The sequence below is a fragment of the Pongo abelii genome, chromosome 10 (genome assembly GCF_028885655.2).
Source record: "Pongo abelii isolate AG06213 chromosome 10, NHGRI_mPonAbe1-v2.0_pri, whole genome shotgun sequence".
In the NCBI taxonomy this organism is placed as follows: domain Eukaryota; kingdom Metazoa; phylum Chordata; class Mammalia; order Primates; family Hominidae; genus Pongo; species Pongo abelii.
In genome coordinates this window covers 68,764,720-68,787,389 of record NC_071995.2, presented here as the reverse complement: position 1 = coordinate 68,787,389, position 22,670 = coordinate 68,764,720, and the positions used below count along the sequence as shown (strand labels likewise).

At 39.0% G+C, this 22,670-nt stretch overlaps 1 protein-coding gene across 1 annotated transcript in view; it reads left to right on the top strand.

The window, feature by feature from the left end:
- The window catches only part of PTPRR (protein tyrosine phosphatase receptor type R), a 276,888-nt gene that overhangs the window by 131,540 nt on the left and 122,678 nt on the right, over positions 1-22,670 (top strand). Inside the window, 2 exon segments of the mRNA NM_001132350.1 lie at positions 16,137-16,250; positions 19,255-19,410. Of these exon segments, the coding sequence (NP_001125822.1) occupies positions 16,137-16,250; positions 19,255-19,410 (270 nt within the window).

Sequence of the window (22,670 nt, the reverse complement as noted above, 5' to 3'; positions counted from 1 at the left end):
AAAAAAGAATCTTATTGTGTTAACTGAGAAGTAATAACAGGATGAAATAGGCAGAGTCATGTTGTGCATTAAAGTTATGCTGCAGACAACATCACTCAGAATCTTTTCTAGAAATGAGATGGTTCTCAAGGTGCTAATCACTAAAATAACACATTGTGGAAAATTATATGCTTATTGTTATTTTGCCATATCCTTCTTCAGTTGAAAGGACCACAAAAATACTAGATAAAACTTATTCCACACTCTGCCTTTATTCATTTTAACTATGCAGAAAATTATTAATTCCCCCGTGACAGAAAAAATCAAGATTACTAAGAAAAAAGTTGAAAGACATTAAATCATAGAGTTTTTATTTGCATGTTAAAAGCACATGCCAATAAACCTCATTTCATTTTACCGTGTTTCTTGGAGAATTGTATAGTTCACCAGAAGTGAAAACACAGAATCCTATTACAGCCATTGAAGTGAAACATAAACTACTTCATGGAAGGAATAAAAATAAAAGTAAATGTATAACACCCTTCCACAGAGCATTAGACTTCAAACTACTCTTGTGATCAGACTGATGTTTCAGAGTTTGTGTGGTCTCTGTGCCCCTTCAGAGCTTAAGCTTTTGCATGTGATCAGTTGAAAGTCCCAAAGGAATCTATTCCTATTGAGTGAATACAAGCACACAAAAGGTACCCATCTCCTTATTTCACCCACATCTGAAATAAAGCTCCAATGACCTGTAAGGACTTTTAATTTCTTAATTTTTTAAAAAAAGAATAGTATTTATATATTCAATGGCTCAGGAAAGTATCAGTTTATGACTAGAATGCAAAGTCGTTGGGGGCTGAAGGATTATTATTTCGCCCATGGATATCTACTTCTAAGCATCCCTAAATGCCGCTTCGAAGTAATCATAGTCTCAATTCTTACTGAACACTGTAGTGAGAAGCCTCTGTCCTTTCAGAAAAGCTCCATGAATGAAGAAGTCAGGGCTGTGATGATTAGAGTTTTGTTATTTTGATGGGGCTGGATGTAGAAACCTGAATTTTTCTGACCTCGTTTTTCAGACATTTGCCTGAGTGTTGAGCTTTTGGCCACACAGGGTTTCTGCCTGACCCTGATTCCGGTCATTTTCAACTCGAGCTTTGGCTGCTGGGTTCTGCCATCAGCATGAGAAATACTGAAGGAAGGGGAGGGGAGGCTGAGAGAGAACAAGGAACAAGAATAACTGGGAAAAATAACATCCCAATAAAAGATAGAAAACATAATCAGGGGAGTGGAAGGTGGAAAGTTCTGTTGACTCAGACATATAATAATGAGAACTGAATACTCTGTTAAAAGCAAGTAACTCGCTATTATGTTTGTTTACTGTACCCAGGATAATATCTATTTGTGGTTAAATTGTGATTTTTCTCCTGTCTCTAAAGAACTTTGCATTAAATCTGTTTTCTTCTATTTCATCCATAGACCTGTCTGTAACTTTTATAAAAATATTTTTACAAGCATAAATGGACATGAAGTCACAAGGCATAGAAATGATACTATCATAAAAAGTATATAGAGTATTATTTTATATTTTATGGAAGCTTTATCTCCTCCAGTGAATTTGTACTTGGAAGAGTGGAGACCTTCACCATTTCATAATTTTTAAAAACAGCTTTTAAGGATGGGGGCTTACTCAAAATTGTATAGAATTTAAAGTTTCCAGAACAATATACAAAAGTTCTTCATGTAATTTCTAAATTTTAGGTCTTTGCAGGTGAAAGAAAAGTTTTTATCACAAGAATGTTATTAGGGGATGTGAAAGGGGACACTAATTAAGAGGTAATATTAAAACAAAGGACAGAGATTAATGAAATGAAGGAAAAACTAGGTTATAAAAAGCATTTCAAATGAGTAGGATAAGGGATTCTATTCTAAATCATTAAATTTGGCTTTGTTTCAATGTTAATATTTAATTGGTAGTGGTAAAAATGAAGAAAAGAAAGATGAATATGAATTTAATTAGATGTCCTTAAAGAGTCTTCTACACGATTTAGGATTTGAGTTGCATGTTCACAGAAGCCGTAATGTGAAGGGACAGGATGGAGAATGAATGGAAGCAGAGATTTTGAATTCAATAACTGTTCTTAAAATGTGCCGTTTTGACCTTCAACCTCGAATTATATATTCTCTCCAGAAACAAATGATAGCATTTCAGCAACACCAAATTGTTTTGACCATTGCTTTTTCCTGGGGCCTAGAGTTTCTGATTGACTTTTGGTGAAAGCTCCTTGCTTTCACCAAAGTGTAATAATCAATAACTGTAAACACTGCAAATCCAATCAGGCCACTTTTTAATGTTGATATTATTACTATCCTGGTTACTATGTTCAAGACCTTCATTTCATCAACAAAGTTGTTACTCCACTTCCCCTTGTACTGAATATCCAAAGAAGCAAGTCAATAAACTAATCATTTTCGACATTGATGTGTAGTAAACACGTATCTTTAAGCCTAGTTTACTGTTACTTTTTATCTGCCACTTCTAGCTGTTTTATAGCTAATAGTGATGGCAGCGGCGGCCATCTGGTGCGGCTGCTGCCATCACGCCGGCCGCTGCAGGGAGGGTACTGGGAGGAGGCAGACAGAACCCCCAGCAGCAGCCCGCTGCCCTGGGAGCCGCCCAATGGGGCGGGGCTAGGTTGTGCTCCGGACAAGGGGGAGCTCTGGAGAGACAAGGAGAGCTCTCGGCAGCATCGACCCAACCCCGCTACTAGCCCAGGCCCAGCAAGGACCTGGAGCCCCCACCACCCCATGCTGCCAGGGGGCATGGCCAGGTGCCTTGCTCCATGGAGCCTGCGGAACCGGGATAAGCGGGAGCCCTGCCCCTTCCAAGTTGGCAGGTGGGAGCTCCCCAGGTGCAACTGCAGGTGTCCAGGCCACCGCTGCAACCTGGGTACCCCTGAGCTCTCCGGAGTCGGGAGTAGGCAGAAGCCCCGCCCTCCTGGGCCAGGCTGCAGCTGCCCAAGTCAGGGCTGCTGATCTAGGCCTCCCGCTCCACTGAGCAAGCAGGAACCCTGCTCCCTCTGCCCTCAGCTGCAGCCACCCAAACCGGGGTTGCAGACCCAGGCATCCCTGCATTCTTACCTTTGCAAGCTTGGAGTGCCTGTCTCTGTTGCCTGGCTTCTCCCTACTCCGGGCACCCGCTCTAATCTGGGAGCAGGGTTGGGGCTGAGCCCAGGTTCTGTCACAGCCCCAGCTGTGTGCACAGGCTCAGGGCAGTGCTGACGTGCCAACCCCCCCACCTCCCCCACCCCCCCCCCTCCACACACACAGCCTTAGACCCTCCAGACTTTGGGTGCCAAAAAGAAGGGAAGCTAAAAGGGGACTGAGGGCAGCTGGGTGCTGACCTGCAGGTGTCTCTTGGTGCCAGCAGCCTGGGCACCATGGATAGCCATGGGAGGCAGACAGGCTTCTGGGCAGAAAAGGGCAGGTCTCCAGTAAAGCCTAGGGGCAGGGGCTGCCAGTCCTGCAGACCCAGAGTGGGAGCTCATGGTGCTTTTTCTTGGGCCCACCCATGGCTGCCCATGAACCAGTCAGCATGCACTTCCCCACCCTCTGAGGCCCATAAAGGCCTCAGCCAGAGCAGGCAGAGGGTGAAGAGATGAAGAGGGAGAGGGGACAACCAGCTGCAGACAGGAGCTATCCTCTCTGCTGAAAGTAGGAGGACAGAACGATCAGCTACAGAGAGGAGCTACCCTCTCTGCTGAGAGTTTCAGAGACTTGGGGAGATGGGACTACCAGCTGCAGAGAGGAACAATTTTCTCCAGGGCCTCCTCTCTGCTGAGAGCAGTAGATGTCTGGACGACCAATAGCAGAGAGGAGCTACCCTCTCCAGGGCGTCCTCTCTGCTGAGAGCTGAACACTCCACAGATGACCAGCCTACAGAGAAGAGCTATCAACAGTGGGTCTCCTCTGAGCTGTTCTAACACTTAACAAAGCTTGTCTTTGTCTTGTTCACCTTTCACTTGTATGCATACCTCATTCTTCGTGAATGCAGGACAAGAACTCAGGCAAAGGTGCCACCAGCCACAGAGGTTTCTGGCCAGAAAATCGGACCCCAAAGATCCCTTATCAATAGCTCATGTAGGGCCCACATTAAAGACTATGAAAGGGATGCAGTTACCATTCCCATGTGCCAGGTGAAGAAACTGAGCCTCATTTTCTTCAGCTGAGAAGAAATTTGACCAAGGCCACTCAACCCAGATTTGAACCCAAGTCTGCCTTACTAACCCCTATCTTAACTATTATTTGATAATGTGGCAGTTTTTTATTTATTTATTTTTTTTATTATACTTTAAGTTCTAGGGTACATGTTCACAACGTGTTACATATGTATACATGTGCCATGTTGGTGTGCTGCACCCATTAACTCGTCATTTATATTAGGTATATCTCCTAATGCTATCCCTCCACACTCCCCCCACCCCACAACAGGCCCCGGTGTGTGATGTTCCCCTTCCTGTGTCCAAGTGTTCTCATTGTTCAATTCCTACTATGAGTGAGAATGTGTGGTGTTTGGTTTTTCGTCCTTGTGATAGTTTGCTGAGAATGATGGTTTCCAGTTTCATCCATGTCCCTACAAAGGACATGAACTCATCCTTTTTTATGGCTGCATAGTATTCCATGGTGTATATGTGCCACATTTTCTTAATCCAGTCTATCATTATTGGACATTTGGGTTGGTTCCAACTCTTTGCTATTGTGAATAGTGCCGCAATAAACATATGTGTGCATGTGTCTTTATAGCAGCATGATTTATAATCCTTTGGGTATATACCCAGTAATGGGATGGCTGGGTCAAATGGTATCTCTAGTTCTAGATCCTTGAGGAATCGAATGTGGCAGTTTTTGATTGGTATTCGCTCACCTACCTGCAACATCTGAACACACAAACACATTTATTTTGTTAAGCTGTGCTCAGGCTCCCTAGCAATTGAGAAAACAGGCAAGCACTTTTAAATGTGTTAACACAAAATTCAAGAAGCTCCTGAATATTGTCTTTGTCTACAAGGTCTTACCCTTTTTAAACAAGAAATTTGGGTATCTTTTCTCACTCACTATCAATACCCATTTAGCTCTTTGTTAATTGTTTTAATTAGCTTATCAATTGATCATAACAACAACTGAGCAAGGATATGAAAAACTCATGAAGTTGGTATTGCAACTGTTTATGAAATGTCTCAACGTATTATTCTTACCAATAATGTTAGTATTGTTACTTCATGTGTTAAAAGGAGTAGCTCCTCAGTAATGCAGGGAGCTTAAGAAGGAAGAGTAAGTCATCTAAGACACTATTGCTATAGTATAAAGGTCATAGTTATTTAAAACTATGGGGAAAAAATATATTCTCTCTGTTTACCATCCTGTCTTTACCCTTTGTTCTGACCAAAATTGCTCTTGGTGTTCTGCCTATTTCTTCATTATACCTCACTCCTTCACCTCTTAAAAGGGTCAATATACTAACAACATACTAATTTTAGTTTACTAAGACCAAATTGTATCAACCCTTAAAAACTCACTCAATAACGCTTTGGCATAAAAAAGTCTGCAGTTGTACAGAATGCACCTATATGGCTGCACAGGGAACTTGCACTTTTCATGTGAGTTGCAGTGAGGATCACATGTCCTCCTAATGCACCTTGAACCACATTTTGAGAATCAGGACTTGAAGGCTTCCAATTATCTACTCATTAACACATCAAACAGCCTTTTTCTGTTCACATTTTTCTTAACCTCCAGCAGTATCTGGCTCTGTTGAGAAACCTCTTTTGGAAACTCTCTACTCCTGACTTCTTCCATAACACCATTTACCATGATGTTTCTCTGACCTGTCTACAAGCAGAGATATCTGTGCTGAAATAAGGCTACCTAGCAAGAAAAGTTGTAAAGTTGTCAGCTCATTTTTTTGTCTGACTTTTTGGTGCCATATGTTGGTGTTTTAGTGGACCAAGACATAACAGCTCTCTCTCCTGCCTGAAAAAGATGGAGGAACTGGGCCTACAGAGATCAAAATGTCAATTATATTGCTGATAGAGCTGCTGAATTTGTGACTTCAAAGCACGAAAGTGATATTCTTTTATGACTGCATCTCCTTCAAGCAAATTTTCTCACCAGTCACAGGCGGCAATGGTAAACCACAGCACTCTCCTGCAGGGACAATGCCTTTGGGGCTTACTTTACCACTTGCAAAGAACAGACCAGATTATATGGTCTTTACAGGCAGGCAGAACCCTAAAGGAAAGCACAGACCTACACATGCCCCACTATCTTATTCCAAATGCACCAGTTACACAAGTCACTTTCTTTCTCCTAGGGAGACTGACAAGAGGAAGAATCCAGGAATATTATTATATTAAAACTGCTACCACACAGAATAAAACATCAGGACTGAGGAATAAAGCATTTCCTCCCAATATCGTGTAAAGGGGAAAGCCATAGAAATGTGGTAGTTATAGCATCACATGAAAATGGATAAATATTTGTATGATATGTGTGGGTATATATATGCATATGTACATTATATGATATAATATAACCTATGTATCAGAAAAAAACCTAACACTAAAAATACCACAACCTTATCCCAGGGTGATGGGATACATGATCATCCCAAAATAAATAATACTTATTTCTATTTTCTAATTCATTATATTTTATAAATTTTCTATCATATGCATTAACTTATATAATTAGAAAGGTAAATTTTAAAACTCTCAAATTACCAAGAAATGGGCACTAACACTGGATACATTTGAATTTAATTTACAGCCAATATAGCATAAAATATATATTGATATTGCCTACTAAAAGTGAGTTTCAGCCAGGTGCAGTGGCTCACGCCTGTAATCCCAGAACTTTGGGAGGCCAAGGCAGGTGGATCACAAGGTCAAGAGATCAAGACCATCCTGGCCAACACGGTGAAACCCCGTCTCTACTAAAAATACAAAAACTAGCTGAGCATGGTGGCGGGCACCTGTAGTCCCAGCTACTCAGGAGGCTGAGGCAGGAGAATCACTTGAACCCAGTAGGCGGAGGTTGCAGTGAGCCAAGATTGCACCACTGCACTCCAGCCTGGCAACAGAGTGAGACTCTGTCTTAAAAAAAAAAAAAAAAAGTGAGTTTCAAAAAGTTGATGAGACTAACTTTTGATTTTGCTCCCTCTTAAATGTTATAGTAATCAAAGTATCAGAGACATGTTAATTCTAAATTGAATACAAATTATGCTAAATCAATTCTGTGTGTTTTTTAATGATTAGGTATTACAGGTAAACTAAATTGAACATACCTTCCTCAAGCATGAGGACTGGGTTTGTTACCCTTTCCAAGCCTATCATATACCTCAGATTCTTTCACTTGGTAACTGCAGTGTTGGTTATCATGATTCATGTGTTCCTTCATTTTACAAGGATTTATTAAATACCTACTATGTGCCGGGCACTGTTTTGGGTCTTGAGGAGACAGCAGAGAACCAGACTGACATGGCCCCGCACCAATGGAGCCCACATTTTGTAAAGTAAGAATATACAATAAACAAGTAAACAAGAAACTGTCAGATAGTGATAAATCCTATGAGGAAAAGAAAGCAGGGTGATCTGATAGAGAGTGGTCAGGCTGGGAAGGCCTCTCTGAGGAAGTGATGTTAAGACCGAGCTGAACAACCAGAAGGAGCCACTACCCAATAATGTTGAACACTTCCCCAGGCAGCAGGCGGGTGCATGCCAAGCCCATAAGGTAAAAATGAGCATAGCTGGCTTGAGGAACTGGAAAAAGGACAGAGTGGCTTGAAAAAGTCTATGAGATGAAGCTCCCAGTTAATAGGAGCCAGATAAAGCAGGGCCTTGCGAGCCCACATGATGGAATTTAACTCTAAACAGGATAAAAAGTTATTGCAGGATTTTAAGAGAGAAACAGAAGCTGAACTCCTGAAAGAAAAAAAAAAGATTTAAAAATGATTGGAGGGTTGGGCACTGTGGCTCACGCCTGTAAACCCAGCACTTTGGGAGGCCGAGGTGGGCAGATCACCTGAGGTCAGGAGTTCGAGACCAGCCGGCCAATGTGGTGAAACCCTGTCTCTACTAAAAATACAAAAAAAATTAGCTGGGTGTGGTGGTGCATGCCTGTAATCCCAGCTACTTGGGAGGCTGAGGTGGGAGAATCACTTGAACCTGGGAGGTGGAGGCTGCAGTGAGCCAAGATCACGCCACTGCACTCCAGCCTAGGCAAGAAGAGTGGAAACTCCGTCTAAAAAACAAACAAAAACAAAAATGAAGGCAAAAGACCAAGAAACTATAAACACAAGTTTTGTGTCATCTCCTGTCTGATATAACATATCTTGTCTACAACAATCACAAAGAATAAATTGGCAGAATTCAGAAGTTAAATGATGGTAGTAAAAAAAACCATTAGAGAAATTGAAATCACATTTAGAACAAAAGAAATAGAAAAGATTCTGCTGAAAAAATATGAGGACAGAGTGCAGACCTCAGAGAATTTTAGCTGAATAAAAACATACAAGTGGTTAGAGAAAATAAGCACATAAAATAATGTGCTGAGATAGAAAGATGAAGAATATATAGTTGCATAATTAGTGTCTTTGAAGATGAGACCAAAACGTTTAGACGAAAAATCATTCAAATGTATAATAGGAGAAAATATTACTGAAATAGGCTCTGGAATCTGTAGACTATAAGGGCATACCACATTACAGGCACTATCAACCCAGAGAAATATCCTGGTGAAGTTTTCTAACTTTAAAGATAAAGACTTCTATGAGATGAGGGGCGGGAAAGGCAAGACAGACTAGCCTCAGGCCAGAGTATTTTTCACAGCAACTCTCAGTGCCAGAAGGCATTGGAAAATAGTAGCAGAGTTCAAAGAGAAAAAAACATAGAAATAAAGATTGAATCAGGGGTTTAATATCCAGCCAAGCTGTTATTTATTGTTAAAAGCACCATAAATATATTCACAAACATATAACGCCTCAGGAAATAGAGCACTCGTGAGCCTCACTTGAAAGAAGCAATTTGATATGAAACCCAACTGAAAAACAGATAAATCAAAATATAGAATTCAAGAATGGTGACATCCTTCTAAAAATAAAAGACTGGTCATGAGCATTGAATCCATTTGAATATATAACTATCACTATAGAACTGTAGAAATTATGGTTTCAGCATATATTCATTGGCATAAACAGTGCTAACACATACCCATATCTTAGTGGCTTAACACAATAAAAATTTGTTTTTAACTCATGTCACTATTTAATGTGGGTTTCTGAGTGGGACCCTCTTCTCCACGCAGTGATCTGGGGGCTCAGATGTCTTCCTTTGTGTAGCTCTGCCATTTTTAATGCAGTTTTAGGGTGACCCTGGACCCATCCAGCTTGTACACAGAAGGAAGAGAGAAAGAGAGGGTGGAGAAGGAAGGCATCCTCGTTGTTAACTGCATAAGACTGAAGGTATCACTTTACTTATCTTGATCATGGAGAATTCTGGGTAGTCTCTAATACACAGAATATAATGTCAATATCATTAGATATAACAATATGGAAATAATATAATTACAAAAACTGGGAGGTTATGAGAATTGGTGGGAAGAGTGGCATATTATCTTTCATGGCAGAAGTTAATAAATACTTCCTAAATTTTATAAATCAAGAAATAACGACTTAAACAGATTTTCATGCCTTACTTTATGTTATAAATATAGACATGGGAAGAAAAAATGTAGAATAACGACTATAAAACAGACAATATAGCAAAAGACCGAAAACTAAGGAAGAATAAAAACAAAAAAAAAACTAAAGCAATAAAACACATCTAAATCTGTTGAAATAACAGAAGTGAATGGAATAAACTAATCTGTTAAAAATAAGAAATTATAAGAAAGCATGATATTTGATGATTGTATATATTATAAATATAGAACTCTATCTCAGATATATTAGTGAAAATAGCAAGTTGTGGAACAAAATGTATAGTTCAATCCTATTTGTATTTAATAGTAATATATATTATGACGATATATACATATTGTTTTATACCATGTACACATAGAAAATATTTGGAAGTATACACAAGATATGGTTAGCAGGGTTACTTCTGGGGATTAGGATGAAGGGCTAGGAAGGGGAAGCATATTTTCACTTTTTACCATATATCTATCTGTACCTTAAATTTTGTTGTAATAAGCATGACATTTTTATAAAAATGTAAACCAAAAATCCCAAAGTCCAACACAGTACTACTGGAAAACTGAAAGGAACAACAAAAGAAGGGGGAGAAGTCAGGGAAGGCTGGCAGAATGGTCTTTGCCAACCATGAATCTTGAATTGGAATCTTTAACTCTTCTACCGGGAGTTAAAAATTCCAGGTAGCAAAAAGGCTGAGTCTCCAAGGAGAAGAAAGAGCCCCTAGCACTGATCCCCATGTGCACTGACAATGTGAAAAGGACATGGCATGTTTAATAAACCTTAGGGATGCCTGGAGTATGACGTGTATAGTGGAAAGGTGTAAGAGGTTAAGACTGGAAGGACAGGGCAAATTTGGTGAATGGAGGAGTTAAGATCATTCATTAGAAAATGAGATTTTTTCAGAGTATTTTGAACAGAATAGTAGCTTGATTGGGATAGCATTCTACAGAGATAACTATGATGTCCATATGGGGAATTAATTAGAGACCACAGAAAACTGGCAACCCATTAGGATTCTAGTCAAATAGTCCAGTTAGTCATGATGATGATCTGAACTAAAATGATGGAAATATAGATAAAGAAAATATGGGTTCAACATTCAAGGACTATTTAGCAGGTAGAATAGACAGAACTTGACTATTCATTGGATGTCATGGTGGTGGTGGTATGAAGAATAAGGAAAGAAGAGAAGAGTCGGGATGATACCCAAATATGATAGCTCATTCCATTACGTGAATGTAGAAAGAGAAGCAAATTTGATTGTGGATAGGAAGAAGGAGAAAGGTAAGTTCAGTTTGAGTAATGTTGAGTTTGAAGTGTAAGTGGGACATTCAGGAAAAGGGAAGCAGGTGTAAGACCCTGAGAAAGGTGGAAATGTGTAATATAGAAATAAAAATAATTAATCTGTAACTAATAGCAGAGGACAAATGCAGAGAATTGTGAGAAGGGAAGGGGTGAAAGTATAAAATGTCTCTAACAGGTCAGGGTTCTCTACTCAGTTCAAAGGCATAAACAGAGAACCTTTTGCTTTTATTCCTGGAAATCTCTTGCCATTCCAGCTCCTTGGCCAAGAATGGAGTTAAAGATTCCAGGTTAAAAAAAAAGGGTTGGGGGGCACATTTGAGTTAGAAAGAAGTGGGTGGATTTCTTCTAGCAAGCTTTTGGTCCAAAAGGAAGCTTTAGTCCTTTTGTGGCTGTTGGGAATTGAGACAGCACTTCTCTAAGGAGCCTTGAGGCATCTCTTAGGAAGAAAGATGGACATTTGTCCTTTGCCCACTAACTGGACCACTGGGTGTGGTCCTGACTCTTACTGGGTATGACCAAATGAAAGTCCAGGCTGCCTAATAACTTCAGGAGGGGACTAACTGCCTCCCTGCCAGGCAAAAATAATTCAATTATCCTTTACAAAATAAATAGCTAAAAGCTAATCACATACTTATAATTCAAACATAATGCTGGTACCTGAAAGTGCTACATTTCATCAATCCTATCATCTCAACTTGTACCTAAGGCCCATAGGCTTTAATTGCTTTGGTGGACAGTCTGGGAACCAAAGAAAGAAAGTCTTGTCATAAAGTAGTATTTCCTTTGTGGAGGGGAACAGTAGTGGGGAACTGACAAAGGAATCTAACAAGACAGAGGCCTGGTATATTTAAATATAGGTAGAATTGGAAGTCTTTGAATTTTGTATTTTTTTTCTGTACGTTTATACATTTGTAATAACAATAAAAATACTCAATTGTTCTTATGTAGTAACTATTTGAAATTATTTACTGTTGTAAAGTGGCTTACCATTTGCATTTGAAAGAACATTTTAATCTCTTTGAAATTAAAATATTAAATCATTTGTATGTTAAATGTTAAAAATGACCAAATGGGTTTAAAATCCAAACAAAAATATATCGCAGAATGTTGTACAGCAACTTGAAAGCTGTTGCCTTGTTACTGCTGTGAAAATTTATATCCTGTCGTACTTGTTATGGTTTCACATAATAGGATGAGGAGAGGCTGTGCATTTCTAGCATCTATCCAGAGAGAAGGAGGTAGCATATGTCTTCTAACTATATAAAGTCATATATTTTTTATTTTGTCTGAAATAAAATTCTCATTTTTATCTAGAATCCTTTCTTTTTTTTCAAATTGCACTCATATATAATGCCTGGAACATATTAGGCCTTCAAATACATAGATATCTGTTTGTACTATATTTTAGCATCACTATTTTTATGGGGAATAGTCAGAAATCTGTGCATGCTCTACAAAATCAATCCAGCTTTTTGCAGGCAAGCAGAGAACTGAGGAAAATCATTCAAATGTTTTGATGCAGTGAACCAGATGATTTCAACTTCAACTAATTACTTCAACTCACTTCTTCACTATAGTTGGGTAGTCTAAATTTCTGTTTCAAATGTACAGCTTTTGTACAGCTTTCATATTTTTGCAAAGTTGCCTTTTTCAGTGATTTTTAAATCTTTAGTTCCCATTTCACTTCCCATTTACCATTTCAGTCTGAGACTGTAATACTGTTTCCACAGTTACAAGCCTCAAGTTAATCATTCCCCTGGGAATTCAGTTCTCCAGTGTGTACACAACCCCCTTGAGGGGGCTTGTGGGTTCCCAGCGTAGACAATTGGCTCCAAATCCTGCCTCTGGGGATTCAGGCACACTGTGTGCCAGCTCACCCTGCCTGACAAACACTGCTGGTGAGACAGAGGTTACTCATCACCACTTGAGAAAACTAAGGAAGCCATCTTTGGCCTTGCAAGGGAAGGGTAGCAGACAGAGTCTCCAATACAGTGTCTCATCTTAAATGGCAGCTTCTGCAGTCTAGCAGAGATGAAAACAGGCCATGGATGAAAGGAAGCCTGTTTCTCAGGATGACCAGGTGTGCTGAGTTTTTCTAGTCTCCCAGGTATGCCAGGTAGATGCGTATACTGTGCTTAACAGTATAATGCTATTTTCCTGATCACTGCATTTCCAAATCCTACTTGTCCTTTAAGGTTGGCTTCAAGTCTTACTTTCTGCATTAAAATATTCTGTTATATATTGGATACATATTTAGGCTATTAAAAATACAGAAAATAATGTAGTAAACATTTGTGTACTATTAGATGCTTTTTATTTAATAAAAAAGTATTACTCTCTGGAAGAAGATAACATTCTGTTGAGAGAGAAGTCACTTTCTTCAGGTCTAGTAGGAATTGCTTTCTGTGACATGCTGAGAAGTTAACCTGGAACAGAAAGATCTATTTCAAATTGTGTCTGGATTCATGTACCTCTTTTTTTTTTTTTTTTTTTTTTTGCCTCACCAAGACTTTACCACTGCTTTTACCCATGATATTCTCCATCTGCCAAGCCACCTCTGGAATAGAATTATGCTTCTGATAGACCTTCCCAGCCTCCTAAACAGCTCGCCAACCAGGAATGAACACCCAGGGAACCAGTTGAACTTCCTACTTGTATTGACTCAGAGCCTAAAAGAAAACAGAAGAAAATGTGCAAAATTACTAAGGTTCTTGGTCAATTCTCTGGCTACAAGTTAGCAGCTTCTTTCCTCAGAATTCTGACTTTCTCCTTGTTAAAGGTGGAATTGCATCCCACCTCACCACCATCCCAGAATTCATATGTTGAAGTTCTAGCCTTCCAGTACCTAAGAATGTGACCTTATTTGGAAATAAGGTTGTTGTAGGTGTAACAAAAGTTAACATGAGGTCTTATTGGAGTAGGGTGGGCTCCTAATCCAATATAACGGAGGCCCTTATAAAAAGGGAAAATTTGGACACAGACACTCAGAGGGAAGATGATGTGAAGACACAGGGAGGAGACAGCCAAGTGATGACAGGTGCAAAGATTAGAGTGATATATCTGTAAGCCAAGGAATCCCAAGGATTGCTGGCAAACACCAGAAGCTAGAAGAAGCAAGGAAGGATTCTCTCCTACAAATTTAAAAGGGAACATGGCCCCGCTGACACTTTGATTCAGACTTCTAGCCTCTAGTATGACAAGACAAGAAATTTCTGTTGTTTTAAGCTTTAAAAAAATAAAGTGAGATAAATTTTAATAAATTTTAAAGTGTTACTGATTGTGTTTGATATAGCTTTCTATATACTCCAACATCATTCTTATTTCTCCTCCCCAGAAGCAAATTGTTGCCTATTATTGGGCTCTCTTAGATAGTTTTTTTCAATGATTCTGCCATTTTCTGGATCTTAATTTTTCACAAGGAGTCCAGTTCCAGGTACCTAAATTAACCAAATCTTAGGGCCCCTGCCTCTATGCAAGCATTGAGAGACCCTAAGGTAGAAATGCAGGCTGGAGCTTTAGCTGGACCCATCATCTTGACTGGGAACCCTATACCTCTTTTGACCTCCCAAATTCTCTCTGATTCCTATAGCATTGAGCATTTAATCCAGTTTCCAATCACTTATTTATTACCTACTTGCAGGTACAAAATAGAGGATATATTATGGTATTTCCTTATGAGACTATAAATCCTTGAAACAGTATTAATCTCTCTTTAAATCAAGCTGAGGGAAGTTCCCCTAAAGAGTTCCTACTCTATAGGAGATTGCACATGTAAACCAATCTCGTTATTAGAGAAGTGTGTACTCAGAAGTATGCCTAGCTTTACGGAACGGGTGATGTTGCAGCCATTCAACAGTTATTGATAGCCTACTATGTTCAAATTAGTAAATTAAGTGTTATAAGAATAAAAGAAATGCATAAAGATTTGGTTTCCCTACCTTGAGTATCTCTCAAATGATTAATGATGCATTTTTGAAAATACATACAGTAAACTACTTCATGGTTTCAGTGTAGAAATCATGCTGGGGCTTCAATGAGAGTTATTATTACTATTATGATAATTATGATATTATCATAATTTGATTTTATTTTAGGAATTTTTTAATATTTAGATTTTTTCCTAAGCAAACCTGAAAGCTGAGTGTTTGCCCAAACAACTGAATAAGAATTGTTTATCTTAGACCAAATCATCAGTACCACTGGCATTTTTACCAGAGTTTGAGAATGTATTCTTGCACCTCATTCTTTTGCCTTGCACTGGCAGCAAATCACTATGTATAGAAACTGCCAAGACAGGCCTTATGGAAATTACACAGCATCTTTCTCTCTGTGACTTGTATGAACACAAATTGAAGATGGATAACTGAAATACACTTGGCCACAGATTCCATTCTGTCATCTGGAACTAAACTAAAGCAAAATTATTCAAGGCACATTTCAATGAAATTCTTTATGAATTGACCATTCATTTGTGCTTTTTATTATAACTAGAAAAATTGCATTATTATATAATATACCATCTTTTTTAAAAAAAATCAACTTTTATTTTAGATTCGGGGTACATGTGCAGGTTTGCCACATGGGAACACTGTATCGTAACCTGAGATTTAGGGTGCAGATGATCCCATCACCCAGGCAGTGAGCACAGCACACATCAAGCAGTCCCTCACCCCCTTCCCTTCCTCTCTCCTCTAGCAGTCTCCAGTGTCCATTGCTCTCATCTTTATGTCCATGGGTACTCAATGTTCAGCTCCCACTTGTGAGAACATGCAGTATATGGTTTCCTGTTTCTGCATTACTTTGCTTGGGATAATGGCCTCTGGCTGCAGCCATGCTGCTGCAAAGGACATAATTTAATTCTTTTTATGGCTGCATAATGTTCCATGGTGTATATAATATATCTTTTTAACTAACACCATTTAAAATTTCACATGTGATGTTCCTATAATTTTATTTCTATCAAAAATGCAATAAAGCATTATTAGTGTAAACTTAGCAGAGTCACAGAAACTGTGGTCAGTCATGAGTCAAGAACCAAATGTCCTGAACCAAAGACTTATTAATACTATAATTTGGATTTATTTTTGTCCTTATTTTCTAGACACTGCAAATGGATGTAAACAAGCTGAACATAACCTTGCTTCGGATCTTCCGCCAAGGAGTGGCTGCAGCTTTAGGACTCTTACCCCAGCAAGTGCACATCAATCGCCTCATTGTAAGATACCCATATTTCGCATTCCCAAAATTCAAGCTGTGTGTGTATGGTTTTTTTAATCACTCAAGGGCTCATGCTATAGTTGTATTGCACATCATGTTTTTGCAAATAAAATTTTATGAAACAATCCATATCCGCTCATCTACCCATTGCCCATTGTGGCTTTTATATTACAGTGGTAGAGTTCAGTAGTTGCAAAAGATTGGCTCATGAAGCCTAAACTATTTATCATCTGGCCCTTTATAGCGGAAGTTTGTTAACTCTGTCATAGTTCAAGGCTAGGTCCTGTGGTAAGTATGAAAGAGCCCAAAAAACTTGCCTTACCAACCTGACACTACTCTGAAAATATTCTCCATTAGAGTGAAAGCTTCTATATCGGGTAAGGCAGTTTCCAGACATTATTGATATACTTTCAAGTATATCAGGTAAGGCAGTTTCCAGACATTATTGATATACTTTCAAGTATATCAATAGAACAATGGACATTGAATGGACAAGGCAGGGCATTTTAAATAAAGAATAAAGAACTGACCCTGAGGACTGCAGCCCAGATGGAATGCAGGAATTGGTAGTCCAGGAAAACCAAGAGAAAACTTGAATGGGCATCTGAGTGGGTAAAGTAAAAAAAAAAAAAAAAAGTAAACCCAAAGGATCTGTTGTATAGGGCCCAGTCTAGGCCTGTATGTCAATCACCCACATCCATTATTTCCTCTCTTTCCTCGGTGTTTGGGAAACCGGATTTCATGCAACTATATGTTCCCATCTGCACTGGAAAGTGGGCGTGAGCAAAGGCCAAAAAAAAGCAAATTCAGATCAGATGACTCTCTTTGTAAAAAGCTAGTCACCTCAGTTTTATGTGAAAAGGAACTTTGGGATCACGGTACAGGTTTTAAATTGTTCTTAATGTCCACTGCAATGGGAGTCCAAGCAAGGACTCCATGTTCCCCTGGCCTTAAATTGCTGTGCTTCTGCTGCATGGAACTCGGCTTTCTACTGCATCCATCTGCATTCGCTATGGAGGGAATTTGCTTTTTGTTTCGGTTTGGGGTTTATGTTTCTTTTTATTTTTTCTGTGTGTAGAGAGTGAGTTGTTTCATTTCTTCATAAAAATTTGTATTCTGTGAATCAACAATGTTCTAGAAGTAAACAAGCTTTTAAAAAGTTTTAACTCGTACCACAGAAGAAGAAATACAACATTCCCCTGAATGAGTGAAGGTTACCCAGTGGCTCACGCCTGTAATCCCAGAACTTTGGGAGGCCAGGAGGGTGGATCGCTGGAGGTCAGGAGTTCGAGACCAGCCTGGCCAACATGGTAAAACCCCATGTCTACTACTAAAAATACAAAAAATTGGCCGGGCATGGTGGCAGGCATCTGTAATCCCAGCTACTCAGGAGGCTGAGGCAGGAGGCTGAGGCAGGAGAATCACTTGAACCCAGGAGGGGGAAGTTGCAGTGAGCAGAGATCACACCATTGCACTCCAGCCTGGTCAACAAGAGCGAAACTCCATCTCAAAAAAAAAAAGTCTTGAATCTAGATCTAGATTTTGTATATATACACAATATATACATATAAAAATATATATGCATCAACCAGTGCATATATATTTTGCTAAGATATATAGAGAGATGATATAGACATAGATATCTTAGATATACTTTTATACATATTAGGTTTAATGAGCATAATAGCTGTTTGCAAGGGTGAAGAAGGGATTTGCCAGACTGAGGAAGGGATATGCTTATCATATCCTCAGAGAATGTTAGTAGCATGGTTCAAAGTAGTTATTATAATAGCTAGAGTTACAATACCTGACATAGCAAAGCATGATGATTAACAGCATGTGTTTTGGAGACAGACAAAACCATACTGCATTTCCAGTGTGGCCATATTCCATGTATGTGAATGTGAGCAAGCCTCTTATGTTTTATTTGTAAAATAGAGATAACCATAATACCTATCACTTAGGGGTGTTTTGAGCAATAAATGAGATAAGAGATTTAAGGTAAATAGCATGTTAGGCACAACACAAGTGCTCTGTACCTACTGTAGTTGTTATTAGGTCACCAACTATTTCAATTGTTATAAACGTTTCACATCAGTATTTAGTTATTGTCTGTTGTTCTCTGCAAACATGAAAAAACTCTTACTGGCTTGCTAGTAGTAAACTGATACTTCATTTTATACCCAGCTAAAATTCTGATAAAGCACATTAAAAGAAAACTTTCTAGCATGAGAGCGGTCCATGTGTCAGAAAGAAAGCTAAAAATAATTTCCTTCTATTAGTGTGTTGTGTAAGTTGTAAAAGATAATATTATCAATCGCCATGGTTTTGTCTGCTCTGTGTGTGTGTGTGTGTGTATAATATCAGACATTTATGGTAAGAAATTCTCTGACTCCATTTCAGCTAATGAGGTAATACTAATAGGAAAAGTATCATGACATCACTACACAAGATATGCATTTCCATCAAATGACCAATTTTAAATGTGTGACGTATTTGAGGTGAAGAACAGAATCAGGAAAAGGACTTCAAAGCTCATCTGGCACCATCTTCTTTAGCCAAGCCTTCACATTAACACAAGTTATAAAAATAATAGAGAGAGTGGTGATGTCTAATATGTAATTTTACTATTACTTTGGACTTTAATTCATTTGATTTTAAAATGCTTCTTTAAACATAATTACTCGGGGAACATCTGAACAATCTACATCAAAAAATTACAATATGGAATAGTAAAGAATCAGCATGCAAGCATGCAATGAAATATAAAATTACAAATCTTGGGGGGTGGCAACTAATTGCAAGAAAGCTATTTGAAGATTTTAGACTTTGGACTGGTAACATTAAGTCTATCAGAGAATAACTAATAAATGTAATCTCCACAAAGCCTTTTAGGATTCTAGAATTCTGGCTTCCTTTAATGTTTCTAAAGGACAGGTAAAAATATTATCCAAAGTTGTTTAAAACGTCTATAACGAATACAAATATTCTGCTTTTATTAGGGAAAGAAGAACAGTATTGAACTCTTTGTGTCTCCCATAAACCGAAAAACAGGAATTTCTGATGCTCTGCCCTCTGAGGAAGTTCTTCGTTCACTTAATATCAATGTTTTGCATCAAAGTTTATCCCAGTTTGGAATTACACAAGTCTCTCCTGAGGTATGTTGTTGCACAAAACAATTCATTTAAAAATATGAACAGTTAGCATGCTATGGTAATTCAACCCCAAGAGGCTTTGAGATGAAAGTTATTGTATGTTATTTGATAATAAAAATTTCCCTGAGTGTCAGAATTCTCTGATCTTTACATTGTATATGTTTACTTCTTAAGGAAATGCATTTTCACATTAAGGTTTTCACTTTTTGGCATTTTTCTTCTTCAAACCTTTGTGGCCTTATAACTTATTTTGACTTTTCCAGTAAATTTTCTAGAAGAAAGAAGATTTAGATGTATTTTGTCAATTGATCACTTGAAACTGATATGTCAAATAAACAAAAATACATTTGAACCTTTCTTTCTCTATAGGTGCACCCCTCCTCATTGTCTTCATTGTCAAAATGGTCACCAGATATTCGCCTTTTCCCATAACTTTGAAATTAATTGGAAATGTGATTTTTCTTTTGCTGAAGAAACTATAGTTTTTTTTTTAAGAACTTAAGTCTTAAGAACTATAGATGTTTCTTCATAGTATTTTCCAGATTTGTCACTTTTAAAAAATTTCCTCTACCACCTCCACCATCTCACTCCTGAATGGATTTAATTTCCTTTCCAATTCTATTACTCCGTCCCACTCTAACAAACCTACTGGAAGGATCATCATCCTAAATATGTGTAATTCAATTCATGGAATCATGAAATTAAACTGGAGGGAATATGTGTAACACCTTGTAGATACAGAAAGTATGGCCCATAGAAATTAAGTGACTCCCTCAAGGTGACACAACAAGAGAGGCGTAAAGCACCACCCAAGATCTAGATGTCTTTTTTTTACTATGTTGCCCAGGCTGGTCTTGAATGCCTGGCCTCAAGCAATCCTCCCACCTTGGCCTCCCAAAGTGCTGGGATTACAGATGTGACTGAGCCATCTTTCCTGTCCAAAATCTAGATATCCTGATCCCTTGTCTATTCACCTTTACAGTAAATCACACTGCCTCTCATTTTAGTATCACAGGTGTGGTATAAAAAGCTCTGGGTGGGCATGGTGGCTTGTGTTTGTAATCCTAACTACTGGGGAGGCTGAGGCAGCAGGATCACTTGAGCCCAGATGGAGTTTGTATCCCAAAGCCACACGTAAAATGTGTGTGACCATGGGCAGGCCATTTAATCTCTGTGAGGTTGTCTGCCTTTGCATGGTATCAACCTCCCTGAGCCTTAGTGTCTTCAAATCCAAAATGGGTATAGCACTTATAAACTTGAAATATGGATTGAATTTTTAAAGTATATGTAGAAATTCTCACACAGCCTAGGTAGCAGACAAATGTAATTTGAATGCAGGATGAACTGGCACAATGAGAATATATGTCATCATTGAACCATGACTGTCACAACCACCCCCAACTGGTCTTCCTGCATTTGGTTTTGCGCCTCTCTCTGTTCTCTTTCCAAACACACCCAATGTGTTTTCTTTCCTGCCACCAAAGTAATCTTTCTCAACATAAATTTGGCCATGCCCTCCTAATTTCATGATTCTTCTTTGGCTTTCAAAATACTACGGAATGAAGTCTAGATTTCTTAATATGGTATATGGTCCTTTGTATGCTGGGCTTTATAATTGTTGAACAACACTTTCCTAGTTTACATTTCAGCAATTCTAAACTCGATAGATCTATGATACACCATACTCTCTCCTTTCTCCATGCTTTTGTATATATTGTTTCATCTACATACCTTTCATTTCTTTTTTTTTTTTTTTTTTAAGACAGAGTCTTGCTCTGTCTCCCAGGCTGGAGTGCAGTGGTGCATCTCGGCTCACTGCAAGCTCTGCCTCCCGGGTTCACGCCATTCTCCTGCCTCAACCTTCTGAGTAGCTGGGACTACAGGTGCCTGCCACCACGCCTAGCTAATTTTTTGTATTTTTAGTAGAGACGGGGTTTCACCATGCATACCTTTCATTTCTTAAGATCAGTCTACTGTGTAGCAAAGTATCTCTTGTGCCTCCACAGACGAAGATGCTCCTTACCCTGTGTTCCCGTCAAGCTTAAAACAAAAACTCCTTATCCCATACTAGTCTTTAGGCTCATCTCTACACTGTGGGTTTTTTGAGAGCTTGTGACATGTCATTTGATCTGTGTCTTCATTGCCTTCATTTAGTGCCTGGCATGCAATGGGCACACAACAAAACTGAGTCAACAAATAGTCATGCTGGGCGCGGTGGCTCAAGCCTGTAATCCCAGCACTTTGGGAGGTCAAGAGGAGAGGAGTGGTTGAGGCCAGGAGTTTGAGACCAACCTGAGCAACATAGCAAGACTCTGACTTTACAAAAAAAGTTGAAAATTTGCTGGGCATGGTGGTGTGTAACTGTGGTCCCAGCTACTTGGGAAGCTGAGGCAGGAGGATCGCCTGAGCCCAAGAATTTAAGGTTGTAATGAGCTATGATGAGGCCACTGCACTCCAGCCTGGGTGGAGTCCCAAAACAAACAGACAACAACAGCAAATAGCCAAGTACTGTGTTAGCTAATATCTAAAGCCAGAAAAATAAACAAGAAAACAAATAATAAATGATGCTTGTTCTCAATGAATTTATGCACTAATAGGGCAAATACGACACAAACAGGCAATAAGAATATAGTACTATAAATAAAGTCACTACACTGCGCCATGGGAGCCTTGGAGAAGAGACCCCTTATGCTTTAGAGAGGCCAAAGGAGAGGGTCAGCAGGAGGTGAACCACCGGGCCTCTCCCAGCCCTGCCCACGTCTGAATCTGAAGCAGTTCCACTTCTGCACAAAGCCAAATCCCATTCCCACAGTCCAGGCCCTTCACGGACTGACTGGTACACATCTTGCCTAGGATAATTCTTTAAATTTTAGAAAGACCATTGGATAAATGTATCCTGCTTCCCATAAGCTTTTAGAGAATCATAGAAACAGCCTTCCCTGTTGCTTTATTCTGAGTTTAAAAGCCATTCTGAAGGCTTTAAGAATAGAGCAACTTACCGAGTCACTCAGATTTGCAAACCAAAAGAAGCTCCCCATACAAAAAGAGCTGGCTTAAAGCAAGTACCTGGGCATCCTCCAATATACCCCAGTCCAGTGAAGGTGAGGTACTTAGCTTAATGGCCTCTCACAGAGCTACTAGCTCACAATAGACTACATTTGAACAAGGAAAGTGTATTTGATGATAAATGTGATAGATTCTCATAAAATTGTTGGAATCTAGAAATCTAGAATTTAGAAAATATGCATTACAGAAGATGAAGT